Source organism: Mauremys reevesii, linkage group 11 (assembly GCF_016161935.1).
Source record: "Mauremys reevesii isolate NIE-2019 linkage group 11, ASM1616193v1, whole genome shotgun sequence".
Taxonomy (NCBI): domain Eukaryota; kingdom Metazoa; phylum Chordata; order Testudines; family Geoemydidae; genus Mauremys; species Mauremys reevesii.
The window spans coordinates 65,592,617-65,613,546 of NC_052633.1; the positions used below are offsets into that span (position 1 = coordinate 65,592,617).

Genomic DNA, 20,930 nt, shown 5'->3' on the forward strand with positions numbered 1-20,930 from the left:
AGTTATCATGCCACTTATCAGTCCTTAGAAGGAAAAGGCTAGCTGAAGTGTGCAATTCACAGTACATTACACATGAAGCACTGTATTATACTATTTGTGTTATTCATTACAAAACCAATCTGAAAACACTTGCATTGTAATCCAACTGGAAGCTGAAGCAGAACTGACTCTTCAGCAACAAACAGATCTAGGACCAAATCCTACAACACTTTCTGCGCCCTCAAATCTCATTGAAGTCAATGGGAGAAGAGGACATTCAGGACTTTGCAGAAGGCATTCAGCACTGTATAGGATCAAGCTGATAAACTGTTCAAGGTAACAACAATAGTCAAAATGGGAAGCAGTCTTGAAATTGATGTGAAATGTCCTGCATCGTCATTAGGTTTGGACTAACTCTCAAAGGTTTCTGTGCCCTGAAAATGACTGAAAACCCTGATGAAGCTTTTTATAATTATTTTTAAAACATAGCAGCTTTTAGTGCTGATGAAAAGTGCCAAATTCCCAGCCTTGGAGACTTTCTGTATGCTCTCTGTACAGTATCAATGTAGGCAACACAAGCTTCCCCTGTACAATCTCACCAACATGCCACTATCCTGTTCTGAAAAGGTCATCTTCATAGCTGGAAGGAGCCGAGGGATCATCTTCTGGAAGGCTCACATCTAGTAAGCAGGTAAGTGGAAAGCTTGATCTCCATGGCCGTTTGAGTCAATGACCTCTAAATTGAGGCCGCCAGCTAACTTGCCACTTAATACAAAATGATGTGGTCAGTGTCCAAGTACGTGAACCCTAGGAACTGAAATGAGCCCAACAACTAATTTCACAGAGACCACCAAATGGGCATTAGATAGTAATAAATCCCAATAACTGTGCCAATCTAGGCTGGGTCTGAAGGGGCTACCAGGAGGAATAAGAGACTCTTTAAACCATTACCAGTCCCCTCAATTATCCACCCCCAATGAGCCTTCTGCATATGAAATACATACACAATTAAAAAATATATTAAACTACATTTAAAGAAAATACCAAAGCTCCATTAGCTTCATTAGTTTCACTTCATTTATTAATGTGCTCTTTTTATGCAAGTGTACTGCAAAATAATTATCTGACATACGGCACCAGATATTTAGGTACTAAAATTAGCACGAAATGCCCTGTGTTATTTTTAAAATATGTGGGTATTTTTGTAGCCTCCAAAAACAACTCTACAACTTCTTTTGTGTTAGGATTATGTAACAAAATAGAGCTGCAGCATTTAATCCCTATCAATCAACAAAATGAGTTTCACACTAGTCCTGGCCAGAAAACCTAATATACACAGTACCATAGGTCATCAATGAACAGCTTGAAATTAATCCAGAGTTGTGGTACACATTGCTACATTTTGCCAGGCTGTGTATATCATACTTTTAATTATTAAAAAAATCCCCAAACCTTGAAATAAATCTTAAAAGGCAGTTAAATCGTTGCACTGATTCTAGTGGCTGTAAAATGGCTCAGAAAGGCATCTCCAACGAGTGCTTCAAACATATAGACCTGTCCCTTGAAAACATTGTTCTGCTGATATGAGTCCTGGATTTCCCCCAGAATAGGGAAATATTTGAGCAGGTTTTTAAAGAGGACAAATAAAAATAGACTTCTTTAGAATACTGGTCTCCCAGGTGTTTTAGGTTTCCCCTGCTGCAGAGACCAAAGAAGTTTGCGGATTTTGGCTCCAAGACAGGTTAATGTGTTCAGCAGGAAGACCAGCTATAGCTGAGAGACTATTTCCTTCATCATATCAGACCAAGATACTGAGATCTGCGAGCAGTCAGAAAGCTCAAGCTAATAATATACTGTCCCCTTTTGATCCTCCTACAGCCTACACAAGACTTAATTCTCAATTCTAAAGGGTTTGCAATAGCAAAGATTGGCCTGCTGATGATTTCATGTATACACGTGTAAATCAGGACTACCACTACTGAAATCAAACTCCACCAGATTAAAATCTACATAAGTGAGATCAGAATAATGCTCCATATAAGGAGTATAGGAAAACAGCATAGCTGAACTTCTCTGATCCTAAATCCCTTGTCATCAGAGATAAGATCATGCTTCTCAAGTTTTAGACATCGTGACCCAATCCTCAGCTTGTGTAAATTAATTAAAGTAGCTCCATTGAGTTCATGGGAGCTATATTGATTTCCAGCAGTGGAGATCTGGCTCCACATATCAAGAAAACACATGTACACCTGCAAAATAAGCAGAAAAGGCTATCACTAATAGGAGCAGATTAAGAATGGGCAGATACTCACTAAAAATAAAGGTACCATATATACCCGATCATAAGCCGGTTCGTTTATAAGCCGACCCCCCCCAAGATGGATAAGTAAAAATGGAAAATTTATGACCCGTTCATAAGCCGACATTATAATTCGGGGGTTGGCAAACTTTGGCTCCCGAGCTATGAGGATAAGCCGTTGCCAGGCTGAGATGGACCAGGAATATAAGTGAAGATGACAATGACAATGCTGTCTGAAATTTCCTCAATATAATACACGGTTTGGCTCACGACTGAAGCCACACTGTGCTCTGTGAGTTAGGGGGACAGGACCGGGCCTTAGCTGTTTAATAGTATTTCCTATTCTGCTATATCTCCAAGAGATACTGCTGTCAGTTAAACGTCTAATGAGTTGTCATTCTGTTAAAACAAATGGAACAAAAGAAACCTGAATCAGAAACTTGGAATGCTGTCTTAGGGCAGAGAACGTACTTCACCCTAGCTTATATGTCATCACCAATCTTATCCCTGAACACAGCTCACGGTAACATACCATCACAGCCCTCTTCATTAAGATATAAAACCAGGGTTAAGTGAGAGAGAGCATCAATGTGGATGGTAATCTCTCTCTCTAGAGCTGTAGGAAGTGGAAATAGAGAGAGGATTGTTATACTGATGTCAGTATGATTAATTATAGTCCCTTTTGCTGAGGAGGATTTTCTAGTTCTTCCACCAAGGCTGACACCCCCCCCCACCTCCTCAGCAACAGCAATATTAGAATTCCTTCTCCTGACATGGTATCCAGAATCCACACTCATGTAATTTGGTAGGTCATTGACACATTGGTTAATTATAGCATGGTTAAGTTAAATACACTATGAATGACTATGCACTGGGAGCTGATGATATGGAATCAAACTGTAATTTTGACACAATCATCAAAAAATAAATACCTTTGAGTGGTTCCTGGCTAACCCTAGCGAAAATGATTGTTAATAAAAGATTAGGAAAGAAGTAGACTGTAATACAATTTAAAACTAGAATAGATTATGCTGTCCTGTCCATCTAGGTGCTTTCATAGTCTCCATCGCCGCAGTACGTAAGCACCTGCCGAGTATTTAAAAACAAACAAACAATAATGATCGCTCCCATTTTCCCCGCCCCCTTCACAATCTACAGGAAGAGGGGGGTGGAATATGTGTATGTCTATTTATATACCTCATTGGGGGAAGACAAAAGGAAGGGATGAGATTTGCATTTAGCTTTGAATGTGATGAAGCTTGTGGTCATTCCTAACTCTTGAAGGAGTGAGTTTCATAATTTAGGTCCAGCTCCTATAAAACTTTTGTCCTCCTCTCAGAAGCCTTCTGAGAGGTCATATTGCATATGCAGAGGCTCTCTCTTCTATAACTAACTATGGCCAACCCCAGGGAGGGCTCTGAAGTTTAGGACAGAGACCTTGAATTGGACTCTATTCAATAGGGTGCCAGCACAGAGGAGAGCTGGGCTAGGCAGTGTGTTCACAATGATTCATGTTGCTAAGCAGCCAGACTGCTGTATTTTGTGCTAGCTGGAGCTTTTTCGGTTTCTTCATTCCTAGTTAACAAGCTAGGCAATACCAAACCTCAAAGAGTGCACATTGCTGAAACAACCAAGAGAGAGGCAACCTAAACAAGCATACAGATACTTCTCTATTGATTTACTTGTATAAGAGGGCAAACCCAGGGCACATATCTTGGGTGCTTCTGCTACAACTACAAGGGAAAGCTACAGATAAAGACTAAGCATGCTAAAAGGCCATTTTAACTGTGCAATTGTTGGCAACACTGATCTCGAGGAAAGAAGGCAATGCCATATCTTCATAGCCATGACTCATGTAAGAAATGATAACATCTAAGAGAGCAGTTTTATTACTACTATATCTGGAGGGCAACTGCAAAGCAATCTGACATTTATTCGCACTGGTTGACCTACTGCCCTCTCAACCCCTAGCATATCCATAATCTTCTATACAATATGGTCACAAATTGAGCCTGCTGGAGAGAGATCAAGCAGTGTGTAAATAAAAGGCTTGACGAGTTAAAAAGAAAGAAAAAAAACCAACACATCACACAACAAAAGAAGCCCTGCCAGATGCCATATGAAATTTTGTCACCAGGCAGGAAATTAAAATCACATGCTGCAGTGTATGTGGCATACAGAGGCATCTCTGCCTCTGTAACTATCTGCACCTGACTGTGGTCATCTCAGAAAGATCCCCGAACACTTAGGTATTTGGAGCTTGGAATGTAGTCTCATAACTTCGGGCACTGATTGGGATAATGTGTATATCTCTGTGTATTATTCAAATACCCTTATCTCTTGATTGTCATGGAAATGACACCTCTTCCCTCCTAGCATTATTTTTGTAGTAATATAAACTATATTCTGTGAGCAAGAACTTGGCTTTGGGAAAGCTGGCATTCCTGGCTAGCACAGAGTGACTATGATGGCTCTAGGCCAACCCCCTCTAGCCATGGGTTTGTCAAGGCATTCCAGGGGGAGGTGAGTGGCAAGGGCATCCTGCCCCTCAGTAATCCCTGGCTGATGTCATGGCTCTAAGAGACTGTTACCAGCTGGCATACTTTAGAGGAGGCCTGATGAAGAGAGTGAAGAGAGCAGGAGGTGGCATATAGCTTTGCACCCCTTCTGAGGGATGTGGGTATGGCTTTAGCACTTGTCAGGAGTAAGTCCTATAAATGGGTGGTGCCATCTCGTATAAGGTTGCTAAGGGAAGCATCATAGGCCAGCAGTTACCTGTTGCAAAATGTTTCTCTGTAGACAATCTGTGGGACAGGTGATAGTCACTGAAATGCACTAGGGGTGGCAATTTGGGGTGTGTGAGAAAAACGCTAACTCTGTTTATAGTCCGAGCCAAGAGCTCCAAGAGCAAGATGGGCTGGAACATGACCCTCTCCTCAGTGTTGAAGGATTACTGGTAAATGTAGTTCCCTGACAGTCAGTGGTAGCTTGGAGTTGGGACAAATCACAGTGGGAGAGAAGTGGCTTCTTTCTCCCAGATGAGAGAGAGACTTTGGTGGTCTCTCCTAGAAGGAGGGCCAGATAACTCACACCGGACTTTTTACTTTGGAAAAAGGATAGTGAAGCAGAGTGTCTATGCTAGGAGAAGCCAGGGTTTGAGAAAGGACTGGGAATCAGGCCTTTTGTGGAGGGACTGTATTAATTTCTGAATTACAGGGGGAGGCAAGAGTGTTATCACTCCCAGTAGATGTGCTTCCACCTTCAGAGGTACCTGAATCTTTGGGGATGGGGGAAGTTTGGGCTCTTATTTTAATCAGCATCCTGAGAAAGTAAACTAAATCCTCCAGATATACAGATCTGGGTTTCTAACCTGCGAAGACACCAAAACAAGATTAGATTCAGTGCAGGGTTTCTGCCTGCCTATACTGGAAACTTCACCGAGGAACAAGGTTGCAGAGACACTAAACAGCTGCAAGCTCCCCTATTTTGGGTGGAGGGGATATAAGGAGTTAGAACACCCTGAAAAATTGGGGGAACTGGCCAAAGAGAGGGCATAGTCAATATTTGAGACTTGACAGCAGGTTCAGTACTTTCCATCAGCAGAACCTGCTGGTGGAAATTAGGCAGCGCTTGGGAGTGCAAACTGCCCAGCAGAAACCTCAAGGATGTACTGTCACAGAAATAATGCCTACCCTGCACTGAGTGAATCCCTTCCTTCCTGTACAGGGAATTATACCTTCCTGCACCAGCTTTCCTGAAGCTGGCAGTGAAGGTATTAAAAAGCAATGCCAGACAATGGCTCCCTCAAGCCTGCTAAAGAGAAATCATCTAGAACAACCTAAAAGAAATGACGGAAACAGGAATTGTTGTCGTCAGTTCAGTGCAAACAAGATGCCAAAGGCCCAGCTTTACTAGCACCATCTCTAACCTCTCATTCTCTTGCATCACATCTCACTGGATGAAAGCAATTGGAACGGGAAAATGTGTGTTCTAAGCACTAAAAGGTTAATACTTGGAAATCAGCAACTGCCAAGAACTAATTCCCCCACCCACTCATCCACCCCCCAGCTTTGAAGTGTTTTCTTTTGAGCTTTACCTTGGCACACTGGCCAAATAAGTCACAAGTTTCCGAAGGTCTTCCTGCCTTATTCTATCATGATTGCTGCGTGCTGGAAAGGTCAGGATGGGACCACCTCGTTTATCACGGCCACCTGCAGAAAATAAAGGATTGTTAGAAAATCAGGCAGGAAGCACATGTCAAAAAAAGTATGTGCACTGAATTGATAAACATAAATTACTGTATGTTCAAGACCCCTTATTCACTTGTAGATTTCAGACTCACTTAATTGAGCAAGGCATTCTCACATTCGCTGGAGCGCAAAGGAAAGGAAAAAAATGCAAGAAAACTTGTTACTGATGTTTCTTTTTACCTTATATTAGAAGCTTTGATGGGACTAAATTAACAGTTTATACAACCAGCCAATGCTAACAAAATCCTATCATCAGTGAAAGTTTTAAATGTGACAAAACGCGAAGAGCTGAAATCTTTTTCAGTGTTACCCAATCAGCATTGCTTCTTTGGTCCCTAAGTAAAAGTTTAATTAAAATCTGGTGTTTGGCTCCTAGGGCTTCTCATTTGTAGAACACATTTAACAATTGGCATGAGAATTTTGAGGTTTTTTTATGTAGTTCCATTGCCACTTGAAAAAAAATCCAGGAGAGCTGCCAATGTCTGGTACCAAATATCTCACAGAAATTCTTAAAATATATTGTCATTAAAATGCTACTGAATGACTCTAGCCTGAATCACAGAATCATATGCATTAGAGATGAATACAAACTGTTGGAACATCTTTTATTCTCTTCTGTTAATAAAGTCTGGAAAGTGTGAAACTGAAACTTGTTTCCTTACCCAACATTTTGCTCTCCTTCTTCATTTGCTATTGTAGAGTTTTTCTCGGGAAATTGTGAACTGTTGCATTTGTTTTTAATGTTGTTGAGGGGGAAAATAGAGCAAAGTTTCAGTTTAAAATATAATAAAGAGTTGAAGGGACCTTGCAGATAAAATAAATCAGTTAAATTTTGATCTCTCCCAAAGGAAATAGTGTCCCTTTATTAGAAAAATGACTTCTGAGAAGGGAACTCACACATTTCTGTGAACTAGATCATCTGGCTGAGCGAAAGGAAGAGATAGTCAAGGACAGTGCACTAGCAGGGCTGAAATAAATACAGTCTTGTTCTCTAAGGGCCCCTTCAGCTTTCATAGGAATTGAAAGCATTCCAAACCTTGCAGTATCAGGCCATAATACTGTAAACATTGGGCCCTGCTTCCATTGAAGTGAATGGGGACTTCAATGAAAACCACAACAGGTTCATTCTATCCATTTGTTGCTTGTTCTTCAAGGGTCACATACACAATGTTTCAACAGGAGGAGACGGGGTTGAGGAGGAATGCCCATAGGTCCTCTGAGCAGGAGAGAGAGAGATTTTTAGGGGATTCTGTTGTGGGAAGAGGGATAGTATGAGGGAAGAGCTGGATATGGGAAGATGAGACAAGGTTCATGTAGAGCTTTCAGGTTTGCATGAATCTCAGACATATATAATGAGCCTAAGTCCCTGTGAACTGCTGGGATTTGAAGGGGCAGTTGTAGGCTTACCACAACTGTGCAAAGCCAATCAGGCACGTTTCACATGGCTCTGCAGTTCTATCCATTGAGTCTAACTGATGGAGATTGGACAAGGAGACTGATGCCAGCCAGCCCTGCAGAATTCTGAGGTGCAGTTGGGCGTATTGAACCACATAGGTTACCCATGCGACCCAGAAGCCTCAAACACCACTCAGGTGACACATGTGAACTGGAAGCCTCAAACAGTTTTGTGCTGTTGTGACCAAGTGAGCCTTCAAATCTATAACAATTGGATTGGATTGCCTGGAACCTGGAGTTCAGAAGAAAGGGCCTCACTTGAGATAAATCCAATATAGTCCCTGTAAACTCTACCCTCCAGACTGGGGAAAGGAGAGATTTTTCTCTGTTGATTAGCAGTCACAGATCAGTGAATGTTGACTAGATCAGGGCAATGCTGTTCTGTAGTTGCAGTCTGGACAAGCCCCTGACCAGCCAGTCATCCAGACAGTAGTAAACCTGAACTTCTGAGCTTCAGAGGAAAGCAGCTCTATGGCCATGACTTTTATAAGACCCTGGGAGCTGCTGACAGGACAACAGACAATATAGTGAATTGGTAAGGATTTTGATTTACCAGAAATCTAAGGTACTTCCTGTGAACTTGATTGATTTCCACATGGAAGTAGACATATTTTTAGTCGGGGGTGGCATACCAGTCCCTAGGGCCCAGGGAAGGGATAATAGAAGCTAAGGTGACCATATGAATGTGTTGAGTTGACAAAGGTCTAAAATTGGACTGAGACCCTCTTTTGCTTTTGGTATTTGGAAATATCAGGACTAAAACCTCTTCCCTCCGAGACTGCATGGAAGCTCCTGTATGGCAGTGACACTCAACCTTTCCAGAATACTGTATCCATTTCAGGAGTTTGATCTGTCTTGCATACCCCAAGTTTCACCTCACTTAAGAACTACTTGCTTACAAAATCAGACAAAAATACAAAAATGTAGCAGCACACTATTACTGAAAAATTGCTTACTTTCTCATTTTTACCATATAATTATAAAATAAGATGTTTGGAATATAAATATTGTACTTACATTTCAGTATAGAAGAGTATAAACAAGTTACTGCCTGTATGAAATTTTAGATTGTATTGACTTGACTAGTGCATTTCATGTAGCCTGTTGTAAAACTAGGCAAATATCTAGATGAGTTCATGTACCCCTGGTTGAGAACCATTGCTCTATGGCTCCCAAACAAAGAAGTGATTGTATTGCATGGATAAGGAGTTCCTCGTAAGAGTGGTACCTGAAGAGGGACAGACAGAGTGTGGGGGAGGGAAGGGTAAAAGTAAACTGGAAAGTTTATTCCATTTCCACAATGCTCAAGACCCACCGGTCGGAAGAAATTCAGGACCAAGCACTGTGGAAGTGGGATAGACAGTTTGAGGAGGTGACGGAGTTTGGGTGTGGAGAGATGGAGGCGGGTAAGCAGACCTCAATCAGCCCATCAAAGTGACTGCTTTGCACTTCCCAGGTGTCTTGAAGGGCCCAGAGCAGGAGCCAAAGCAGCAGGAGGGTGAGCCTATGCCTATAACCCCTGAGCCTCTTTTTTGACAGGTCCTGTGAGGAGGAGCAGCAGCATATTGGTGCAACTGCTGGGCCCTACAGTGCTTCTTGACTGGGGCAGGCCTTTAAGGTGGCTTTAGCATCCTTAAGTTCATGGAGCTTCCTGTCCATCTGGTCCAAGAAGAGAAAAGAACCCTTGAACAGCAAGTTTTGGATACTATTCTGGACTTCATAGGGAAGATCAGAAGACTGCAAACAGGATGATCTACACGTGGCAACTGCAGAAGCCATGGTTCTAGCTGCCAAGTCTGCTGCATCCAACTGGCAGGGCTGTTTTCATGACTAGTCTGCCCTCATAGACCAGGGAAGAGAATTCCTGCCTAGCATTTTCTAGAAGCAGCTCTCTGAACTTTTCCATGGAGCCTCACAAATTAAAATCATGTCACCCCAACAAAGCCTGTTGGTTAGCGATATGCAGCTGCAAAAGCCCTGTCATATAAATCTTTCTGCCAAATAAGTCTAGCCTTTTATCATCTTGTGACTTGGGGGTGGCAGCCTGGTGCCACTTTTGCTCTCGGTAGCTGCTGTGATGACTAATGAGCCCAGAGGTGAGAGGGAGTATAAAGGTACTTAAGACCTTGTAAGGGTACATAGTACTTTATTTCTGCCCCTTTAGAAGTGGGAGGAAAAAGAGGATGGAATCTGCCATGAAGCCTTTATAGGCTCTAGTATTGCCTCATTAGTTGGCAAAGGTAGCCTGAAGGAACCTTGTAACGGGGTTGCACTCACCTCTCACAAGTGCCCCCTGGCTGAATGCGTGTGCCTGCTCTCTCTCGCTCTCTCTGTTTGTGGTGGGTTTTCACTTATTCAGCCCTCTGCCCAAGTCATACACAGTCTGTCTGTGAGATAAAAGCAAAGCAAACCCCTTTCGGGGTACAATCCAACAGGAGCTTCTCTCAGTGCCATTTGTAATGTTTCTCTGTTTGTCCCTGCTCTGGAATAGAGCAGTGCCCCAGGGCACCTTCCCTGGAGGTACTGGACTCTGGGCACAGAGCCGCTTGGTACACAGACTCTGCCCTTCTAGACTAGGGCACTGAATATGCACAGTGTGTGGAAGATCTGGAAGCTGGAGGAAACCCTCAAGGGTTCCAAAATGGCCAATGGTACAGGGCAGGGCCCCACTGTCCTGGCCACATTAACATGGCAGGTCCCATAGGTCAGAAGAGAGGATCTTCGAGGAAACTGGCAGGTCCTGCTTTGGGGTTATGAGATGTAAGATCCCACCTCAGAGTCCAACAATAAAGATTCTCCTTCCTCTGACCATGGTGGGGCTGATCCAGCTCCTCTTATCAGATTTACAGGGTGGAGACCTTCCCCTGGCTTGGGCCTCTATGGAAGTTTTGTATTTCTTCCTCGGTACAGGTGAAGGAGAATGGTGCTAGGATTCCACTAAAAAAAGCTAGAGGCATGCTTCACACTGATGTTGCAGCACTCAGCACCAATTCCGACCGTGATGGCTCCAACGGTGGCCGGAGCACTGCCTCCATTAGCAGAAATTTCAGCCTTCTTCATCCTAGACCTGGCCTCCCTGCAAATCTGGCACTGGTCCTTTATGTGTGCTTCCCCCAAAGCCCCGTGGCCGGAGCATACCTTGGCACTGTGAATAGAAAACTCCCCCAAATGGGAAAACAACAAATCCGAAAAACATTTTTTAAAACACAACTAAAATTTACTAATTATCCTAACCTGAAGACTAGACTAACCACACACACACATACCATTTACCAAGGTGAGAGAGAACTGTTCTGTTCTGGCATTGAACAGCGTTCCAACAACCATCACAGGCAGTACAAAGGAAATGAGCTGGGCTAGAGGTAGCTCTGCTCTTTATACCTGCATGCAGTGGTGCACAGCCGCAGGGGGAGCTCAAACTGCCAGGGCCACGCACTGAGTATACTGACACCAAGTGTGGAATGCACATGTGCTATCACTCAAAGAAGAATGTGTCTGGCTTTCCAAGGGCATATAAGGGGAGAAGAAAGCAAAAAAGCCTCCTTTCTCTTGAACCCCTAAGCAACAAGGGGACAACAAGTCCTGTCCTAAGCAGTCTGGCCATGCAGAAAGGACTTTGCTGCAGCCGCTGAAAGGGTGTAGCAATGGGCATGCTTCCCAGGAATGAATAGGAAGCTTTAGGCGGAATTCTGCCTCCTCCGGGGATGAGGTGGCTGTGCACAATTCAGCATGAACATAGGGATGTGCCATCATTAATATTTCCCAGGCTGAATTGTAGAGTGATATAGGTCCAGTTCAGTTTTCATATTAAAAAAATCAAAAACTCTAGATTTGAGCATATTCATTCTTCCTTGTGATTATTTCACACACCATAACAATACCAAAACCATTACGCCATCACTGAAGTATCAGGCAGGAAGGAAAGCTGGCCTGCGTGTAAGAAAGCCAACACAGTAACATAAGGATCTTCAGCTATAGCAACAGAAATACGGGCCAAATATGTTTCTGGCCTATCTTGAGTCAGTTTGAAAGTCCTCTTTTAACAGTTCTTCTAATTGTCCTCCAGGGAACAGAGCAGATAATACTAGATCACACAATCTGAAGTCACAGGGACAGGTTGGAGAAAATGAGCTAATTCTCTTTGGAGAAGCGAAGATTCTGTAATGACCTAGTTGAAGTTTTTTCAGATGATGGAAGGATATATGAAATGACTCTGAACCAGTTCTTTTCACTTCCGCAGCATGCAAGAGCTAGGAGGCAGGTAGCAAACCTCGAGAAAGCTGAGCCAAAAAGAACTGTTTAGGAAACAAATGTTTCTTATGGATGGTAAGAAATACATCACCCCAATTTGTGTAACAGGGTGAAATATTCATTGAAAATAATGCCTCACACAAATGTAACCATTTTCCTGTTTGCCTATTATCCACAAAGAAGTTACGATTTTTATGAATTTATGTGTTATTTACAATTATTTGACAAAGAGTTTGCATGAACAAATTTTATTCTAGAATTTCTTTCAAAACTAATCTCTATATATTTCTGTTCCATTGTAGAACTTGGGGAATCATTGGGAACTATTAGTAATAATAATTAGCTCTTCTATAGCACTTTATATCCAGGGATCTCAGAGTACTTCACAAAGGAAGCTAAGTATCATTAGCCCCATTCTTCTGGGGAAAGTGAGGCCCAGGGAATTTAAGTGGGTTGCCAAAAGTCACCCCTCATGGAATAGCCAGGACTAGAAACTGGATCTCCTAAGTACCAGTTCAGTGCTCTGGGATGAACTCATTACTAGTTCCATGGATGGCTAAAAATCTTTCTTGGCCTCAATTAAAAATATTACAGAAACTCTGCCCCTGCACAGAAATTATCCACCACAGGAACAATCTGGTCCCAAGTCAATTTTTACTTGAATGCTGTTTTCTGTGAACACTGGCTTTTCCTAGATCAGGAGTAGGCAACCTATGGCACGGGTGCCGAAGGCGGCACGTGAACTGATTTTCAGTGGCACTCACACTGCCCAGGTCCTGGCCACTGGTCCAGGGGGCTCTGCATTTTAATTTAATTTTAAACGAAGCTTCTTAAACATTTTAAAAAACGTATTTACTTTACATACAACAATAGTTTAGTTATATATTATAGACTTATAGAAAGAGACCTTCTAAAAACATTAACATGTATGACCGGCACACGAAACCTTAAGTTAGAGTGAATAAATGAAGACTCGGCACACCACTCCTGAAAGGTTGCCGGCCCCTGTCCTAGATCCATGTAGGATTTGTTTAAAGTAACAAATGCAATGGTGAGTAGAGAGTCTTGACTGCTCTTGTTGATATGCCCCACCTCCTGCCTCCCACAGGGCCCAGAGGCATGAGCTGCAGTAATCAAACATGTCATTAAGTTTGTTAACTGTATTTATTAAATACTAAAACAAAAGGTTAACATTTTCAAATTATTTTCTGAGATACGTTTTTACAGGGTTTGTATTGATTTACAGAGGTAAACAGATGTTCCATGGTTATTAGTGCTGTGTAAAAAGGAAGGTGTGTGCGCACAAAATGAACTGACAAACATACATTTAACCATATAACCATATATCAATCTGGTCCTCTGCATTCCTACTGCAAAATCCTTTGTTCATCAGTTAGTCATCACCTGCTTCAGCAACTGCAACCTCCTTCTCTGGCCTTTCCCTGTAACTCACCTGGCCTTCTCCCAGGCTACACAAAATGCTGCTGCTGAAATCAGCTTCCACTCCTGCAGCTGTGACCATGGTACTCCCCTATGGTAATCTCTCATCTGTGCTTCTGCATCAAATTCAAGGTCCTCATGTAATGAAATAGCAACAAAGAATCCTGTGGCACCTTATAGACTAACAGACGTTTTGCAGCATGAGAAGTGAATACCCACTTCTTCGGATGCAAGTGGTGGAAATTTCCAGGGGCAGGTTTATATATGCAAGCAAGAAGCAAGCTAGAGATAACGAGGTTAGTTCAATCAGGGAGGATGAGGCCCTGTTCTAGCAGTTGGGGAGGAGAAACTGGTTCTGTAATTGGCAAGCCATTCACAGTCTTTGTTTAATCCTGAGCTGATGGTGTCAAATTTGCAGATGAACTGGAGCTCAGCAGTTTCTCTTTGAAGTCTGGTCCTGAAGTTTTGATGGCCACCTTAAGATCTGCTATTGTGTGGCCAGGAGGTTGAAGTGTTCTCCTACAGGTTTTTGTATATTGCCATTCCTAATATCTGATTTGTGTCCATTTATCCTTTTCCTTAGAGACTGTCCAGTTTGGCCAATGTACATAGCAGAGGGGCATTGCTGGCATATGATGGCATATATTACATTGGTGGACGTGCAGGTGAATGAACCGGTGATGGTGTGGCTGATCTGGTTAGGTCCTGTGATGGTGTTGCTGGTGTAGATATGAACAAATCAACATAATTCTATCTACTGCCCAAAATCCACAAACCCATTGGAACTCTCACTGAAGGACTGTCTGGATATGTGGACTCTCTACTCAGACCCTATGCCACCAGCACTCCCAGCTATCTCCGTGACACCACTGATTTCCTGAGGAAACTACAATGCATTGGTGACCTTCCAGAAAACACCATCCTGGCCACCATGGATGTAGAGGCTCTCTACACCAACATCCCACACGCTGATGGAATACAAGCTGTCAGGAACAGTATCCCTGATGATGCCACAGCACAACTGGTTGCTGAGCTCTGTGCCTTTATCCTCAGACACAACTATTTCAAATTTGATGACAATATATATCTTCAGATCAGTGGCAATATGCCAATATTTTTATGGCTGACCTGGAACACACTCATGCCCCTTCTCTACCTACGCTACATTGATGACATCTTCATCATCTGGACCCATGGGAAAGAGACTCTGGAAAAATTCCACCATGATTTCAACAGCTTCCACCCCACCATCAACCTCAGCCTGTGCAAATAATTGATGGACACATTAACATCACCATGCCTACCTTCATGCCTCCAGCTTCCATCCCGGCACACCACAAGATCCATTGTCTACAGCCAAGCACTGAGGTACAACCGCATCTGCTCTAACCCCACAGACAGAGACCAACACCTACAAAATCTCCACCAAGCATTCTCAAAACTACAGTACAAATAAGGAGACAGATCAACAGAGCCAGACGTGTACCCAGAAGCTTCCTACTGCAAGACAAACCCAAGAAAGAAACCAACAGGACTCCACTGGCCATCACATACAGTCCCCAGCTAAAACCCCTCCAGCTCATCATCAGGGATCTACAACCCATCCTGGAGAATGATCCCACACTTTCACAGGCCTTGGGTGGCAGGCCAGTCCTCGCCCACAGACAACCTTCCAACCTGAAGCATATTCTCACCAGTAACTGCACACGCACCATAGTAACTCTAGCTCAGTAACCAACCCATGCAACAAACCTCGATGCCAACTCTGCCCACATATCTACACCAGCAACACCATCACAGGGCCTAACCAGATCAGCCACACCATCACCGGTTCATTCACCTGCACGTCCACCAATGTAATATATGCCATCATATGCCAGCAATGCCCCCAAACTGGACAGTCTCTAAGGAAAAGGATAAATGGACACAAATCAGATATTAGGAATGGCAATATACAAAACCTGTAGGAGAACACTTCAACCTCCCTGGCCACACAATAGCAGATCTTAAGGTGGCCATCCTGCAGCAAAAAAACTTCAGGACCAGACTTCAAAGAGAAACTGCTGAGCTCCAGTTCATCTGCAAATTTGACACCATCAGCTCAGGATTAAACAAAGACTGTGAATCAGAACCAGTTTCTCCTCCCTTGGTTTTCACACCCCAACTGCTAGAACAGGGCCTCATCCTCCTGATTGAACTAACCTCGTTATCTCTAGCTCGTCTGTTAGTCTATAAGGTGCCACAGGATTCTTTGTTGCTTTTAGAGATCCAGACTAACACGGCTACCCCTCTGATATGTAATGAAATGTTTACCTGCAATGCACAATTCAGCCACTAGATGTCCCTGTGTGTTACACAGAGTCTTGGGCAGGGCAAGGGTCAAATTGGGGAACAATAGCTCTGCCCACTAACATGCTCAGATACTACAGTGTTGGGCAGATGTCACCTCATTTGAGATGGTCACCACCTCAATATATAGAGATTATGAATGGGGTGAATTTTAGCCAATAGAGTTTCAAGAACAAATTAAGGCACCTCTTCCTGGTAGAAACCTTTAGTGGATAGTGATAGTAGAACACAGCCTGCCTTTCACCAAGTAGTAAATGCTACCACTGGGGGTCTCAGGTCCCATTCTAGGGGTCTCCAATTAAGTCACTGGATACAGTGAAGCTTTCTAGTCCCTTACTGGATGTGTGAATTGCCTCAGGTCCCATGTGCTAGGAGTCTGCTAGGAAGTGTGGCAGGTCTTCAGTTCCCTGTGCCAATGTGGACTCTTCTCAGCTTGGCAGGTCTGGGGATTGTGTTGATCCTGGTGTGTCTTCTTCCCTTCCTGGGCTGTTTTTCTTCCTCACTAGCTGCTCCTCCCTGGCTGCAGACCGCAGGCAGACAGCAGGTACTCTTCTCTGCAGCAGAAGCCCCTTGGTGCTATTCCCAAGGACCTTCCACTGCTGACTCTTCCTGCGATTGTTCACCCACCAACAGGAAAAGGCTGGTGGTGGCAGCTCCTCCTCTTGCTTCCCTTGCAGGCAGCTGCTGGCGAAGCAACTTCCTGAGCTGGGGCTTTCATGTCCCAGAACTTTTGAATTTTGCTATCACTGGCTCTGATTAGCCAATGGTAACAATGAGGGCTGGAAAGAAGTGAGGTAAGATGGTGGACAACTGAGAGAGTATGATGTATAGGCACGTACCAGCCCAATTCAAGACTTGGCACATAGTGTGTTCCCTGGTAAACAAGGGAGACAAAACAGGGACTCAAGTTGTGTGGAAGCTTCTTTGTCGTGACTCTTGTTTGTATCTCTTTTCTTTAATAAACAGCTCCTGTATAAGATGGGCTGTGATTCCATCTATCATGCTCCTCATTCAAAGGCTTTGCACCATTCCACTCTACCTATATCAGTTCTTATTCACTCTCCCACTGACTATATTCTATTCAAAAGCTCTGCCTTCCTTTTTGTACTCCGTAATATGGAATGGTAGACAAAAATGGCCCATGTTGCTGTCCCACACACTCCTGACAAATGGGAGTTCAGTGGGACTATGTTTATGAATATGCACTTGTCAGTGTGAATAAAGGTTCCACAGCGGCTCTCAGTGACTTATCTTTGCCACTGAATTGCCTTGTGGCCTTAGGCAGGATTAAAACACAGGAGTCCTGGTCTCCATTCCCATGTCTACCTTAGTTCAAAGAATATATTGCCTCACTAGACTATTTTAGATCACAAACATAAATCTCCATGACACATGCAGAGTTAGCACCATAAGCAACTTTCCAAAGAAGATGAAATGCTACTCAAAAGGGATTTTAGTTACGTTTTTAGTGACAGCTGAATGATAAGGAGGAACTGTGCTGAACCAGGAGACAGAATGAGCTTAGTTTAGTTCACACATCTCTATATTATGAGGAATAATATGCTGAGGACTCCTAACCGCAATCAAACAACATTTTAGGGAAGCATAAATTCAGTCCACATATATCCAGAGTCTCAAAGAAAATAATGTTCCTTTCCTTTCCCTGGTGAGATGAGTCTGAGAGCCCAAGTTCCAGTCTGAGCCCAAATGTCTACATTGCAACTTTTAGACCCACAGCTCAAGCCCAACTCAGCTGAACTGGAAATAGATTGTGTGCCACAGTTTGTTTTTTTTAAATCACAGTATAGATGTACCCTCAGAAGTATGAGGCAGTGAAGAATGAGGCCATATGTTCATACCCAGAGCTCCCAGTGTGACACTGTGACCAAAAAAAGCTAATGTGATCCTGGGATGCATAAATAGAGGTTTCTCGAATAGGAATAGAGGGGTTATTTTATTTCTATATTTGGCACTGGTAGAACTTTGCCCATAATTCAAGAAAAAGGTTGATAAACTTGAGAGGGTTCAGAGAAGAGCCACAAGAATGATTAAAGGATTAGAAAACAAGTGTAATAGTGATAGACTCAAGGAGCTCAATCTATTTAGCTTAACACGGAGCAGGCTAAGGGATGACTTGACTACAGTCTGTAAGTACCTACATGAGGAACACACATTTAATAATAGTCTCTTCAATCTAGCAGACAAGGGTATAACACAATCCAATGACTGGAAGTTGAAGCTAGTCAAATTCAGACTGCAAACACAGCTTAAATTTTTAGCAATGAGAGTAATTAACCATTGGAACAACTTACCAAGGGTCATGGTAAATTAGATCAAGATTGTATGTTTTTCTAAAAGATATGCTCTAGGAATTATTTTGGGGAAGTCCTATGGCCTGTGCTATACAGGAGGTCACATTATAGGACCACAATAGTCCCTTCTGGCATTAGAATCTATGGTACAGTACATCCAAAAGACAACTGCTGGCAGAGCATTGTCTGTGACAGCTCCTCAACTTCAAATTCTATTCCCATTCCTCACCTGAAACAGCCTGACTGAGTTAACTTTCCAGGCATGCTGCAAAACCCATCTGTCTGGGTTGGCATTTGGGATAGTGGTTGGGGATAGGGTTTCTTATGGGAATTTGAGGGATGAGGAGGTTTTGATTTGACTTGTAATGTGTTTTTGTTGACTGGTGACTGTGTTTGTATGTGGAGGAACTGTGGGGCAATATGCTCTGCCTTTGTAATAATTTTTGTAGTGTAATTGTAATTGGTGGCCATGCCTGAGATAAGCAGTCTTTTACGTGTGCTTATTTAAATCTAACAATTTTTAAAACCCCTGTCAATTACCCCATTGCAGAAAAATCTCCCCCAGATCATCCCAGGAAAGGTGAAGAAAGTCAGGCAGCCACAGCTCTACAGCAGCCAGCTCCAAGTTGATCACCTGTTCTGGCTCAACCTGCCTCTCTGATTTGATAGCAACACAAATAATCATCAGGGGACCCTAGTTTCTGATGCTAATCAGTGGAGATTAACAATATAGTCAATTGATTTTAATTTGACTGGCTGAATGGATTTTACACACTCGTGCAATGTAAATGATGCCCAATTACAGCCAAGTAGGGGATTTTGCAAATAAACGAAACACCCAGTGAGTTAGACCCATGTTGGACTTATGTACTGGTTTCAGGTGCTTTCACTGTTAGCACACCTGAATGTTTACTGCTACCCTTTTTACTTCCTTGCCTACTACACTACTATATGGGAACAGACTGGCACTGAAATGGCAGGGCGTTGGCTGGAGCAACTCTACAAATGCTGTGAAAATGAGTTTCATTATAATTTACAAATTTCAGGATAAATATTTTTAAAAGACAGTCTCGAAGCTTTGCTTCCCACAGTCAACAGTCATGGCCAGTTTTCATACCTCCCTGTACAAGGAAGATGTCTTACACGGTTGAAGCCCATCAGTCTAGAGCTGTGGCACTGGCAGCATGTTTAGTTGTGCACCTTGGCACTTGTTCGTCAGCCTTGGGAAAATCCCATATTTCTGCTTGCATGAATTTCATGGAAGGAACACCTTTTCAGAGGTCAAAAATCCCACTAGGAGACAGCACAGGAAACAAATATCACCTGGAAAAATCAATGCCCTCACTAAAACCTGCAGCTACAATCCATAGGACTGTCTCAATTTAAAAACAAGTCACCTCCTTGGGTCCTCACACTCTGGGACCAGCTTCTCCCCAGCCCTGACAATATTAATAAGTAAGGCTTGGTTTAAATATGAATGAAAAGTTGCTCCAGTGATGTGTCTCAGTGCATTTCCATTAGGGTGGATGTATGAAACCTGGAACCTACTAGAAGTGCTTCAAGAACAAGGAGTGGATATATGATGACACCGCACCACTTGGCACTAGATCAAGCAACTGGAAAGCCTGTCAAAGTGTCTCTGTGGCTGAGTGTGCAGAGCTTCATGAAGGAAACCTCTTGGGCCAGAAACAACCCGCCTTGATTCTTCCACCAGGACAAACACCATTGTCCTCATCAAGTAGAGGGGATGTTTACTGAACTATAGAGAGCTTTTAGCACTGCTGAGTGTATGTGTGTGGCTACCGTATCTTTAAGGTCTAGAAAATTATGTTACAGAACTCAAAAGACTGGTCAGTTGGTAGCCACTTTGCAACAAGAGCGGGGCTGGAGGCACCAGATGTAGCTTGTACATAAGGATTCTCTTGCTATACAAACAATTCATTTTTTGCAGTTATTTTAGGCTTGTTGTTACTCTGACCCAATTAAAGTCACTGTGGTCAATTAAAAGGCATATTTGGCTGATTGGATTTCATGACACACAACACTTAGAAGCCTATGTAGGTTGTCCTAGAAACCAGTGCTGAGTGCAGTGGGTTTGTATTGAGTCCTGATACTAATTTGGAGTCTAGCAAGGTCTTGCGAGCCCATGGGAGCAAAATTTGGGAGGGTGAGATTTTTACCCTCTCCAGTTTGTCTAGGGCTGAAAGCACTTGAGCCTCATTGGTGACTCAGCCAGTCAGCACAGGTGGCCTCATTAACCTTAGACAAGCCAATTAAGGGAGCACATAAAGGAGGTCTCTCCCTACTCAGAAGAGAGACAGGTGGATCACGTTTGGCAGGCTGTTAGTGTCTAGGAGCCAGGACAGTGAGTGCTGGCAGATACTAACTAATCTCTGCTAAAATGGTTTGATTTAGACCACGGCTATTGTTAAAACATATGGAGAGAAATATGGCCACTCACTCTGCATCCTGCTAATGTTTTATCTGAGAGTCACAGTAACCTGTGAAAAAAGCCAGAAACGATTGAGAGAGTTTGTCTTTCTCTTTCAGTCTTAAACTCCTAGTGAAAGCATCTATGCAGCTGTGCAGACACAG

At 43.1% G+C, this 20,930-nt stretch overlaps 1 protein-coding gene across 15 annotated transcripts in view; it reads right to left on the reverse strand.

Moving 5' to 3' along the window:
* Nucleotides 1-20,930, reverse strand: part of KALRN (kalirin RhoGEF kinase) — a 737,748-nt gene that overhangs the window by 468,371 nt on the left and 248,447 nt on the right. For all 15 annotated transcript variants that reach the window (XM_039493997.1, XM_039493996.1, XM_039493992.1 and 12 more), the window contains one exon: nucleotides 6,375-6,489. In XM_039493997.1, coding sequence (XP_039349931.1) covers nucleotides 6,375-6,489 — 115 coding nt within the window. The remainder of the gene's footprint in view (nucleotides 1-6,374; nucleotides 6,490-20,930) is intronic.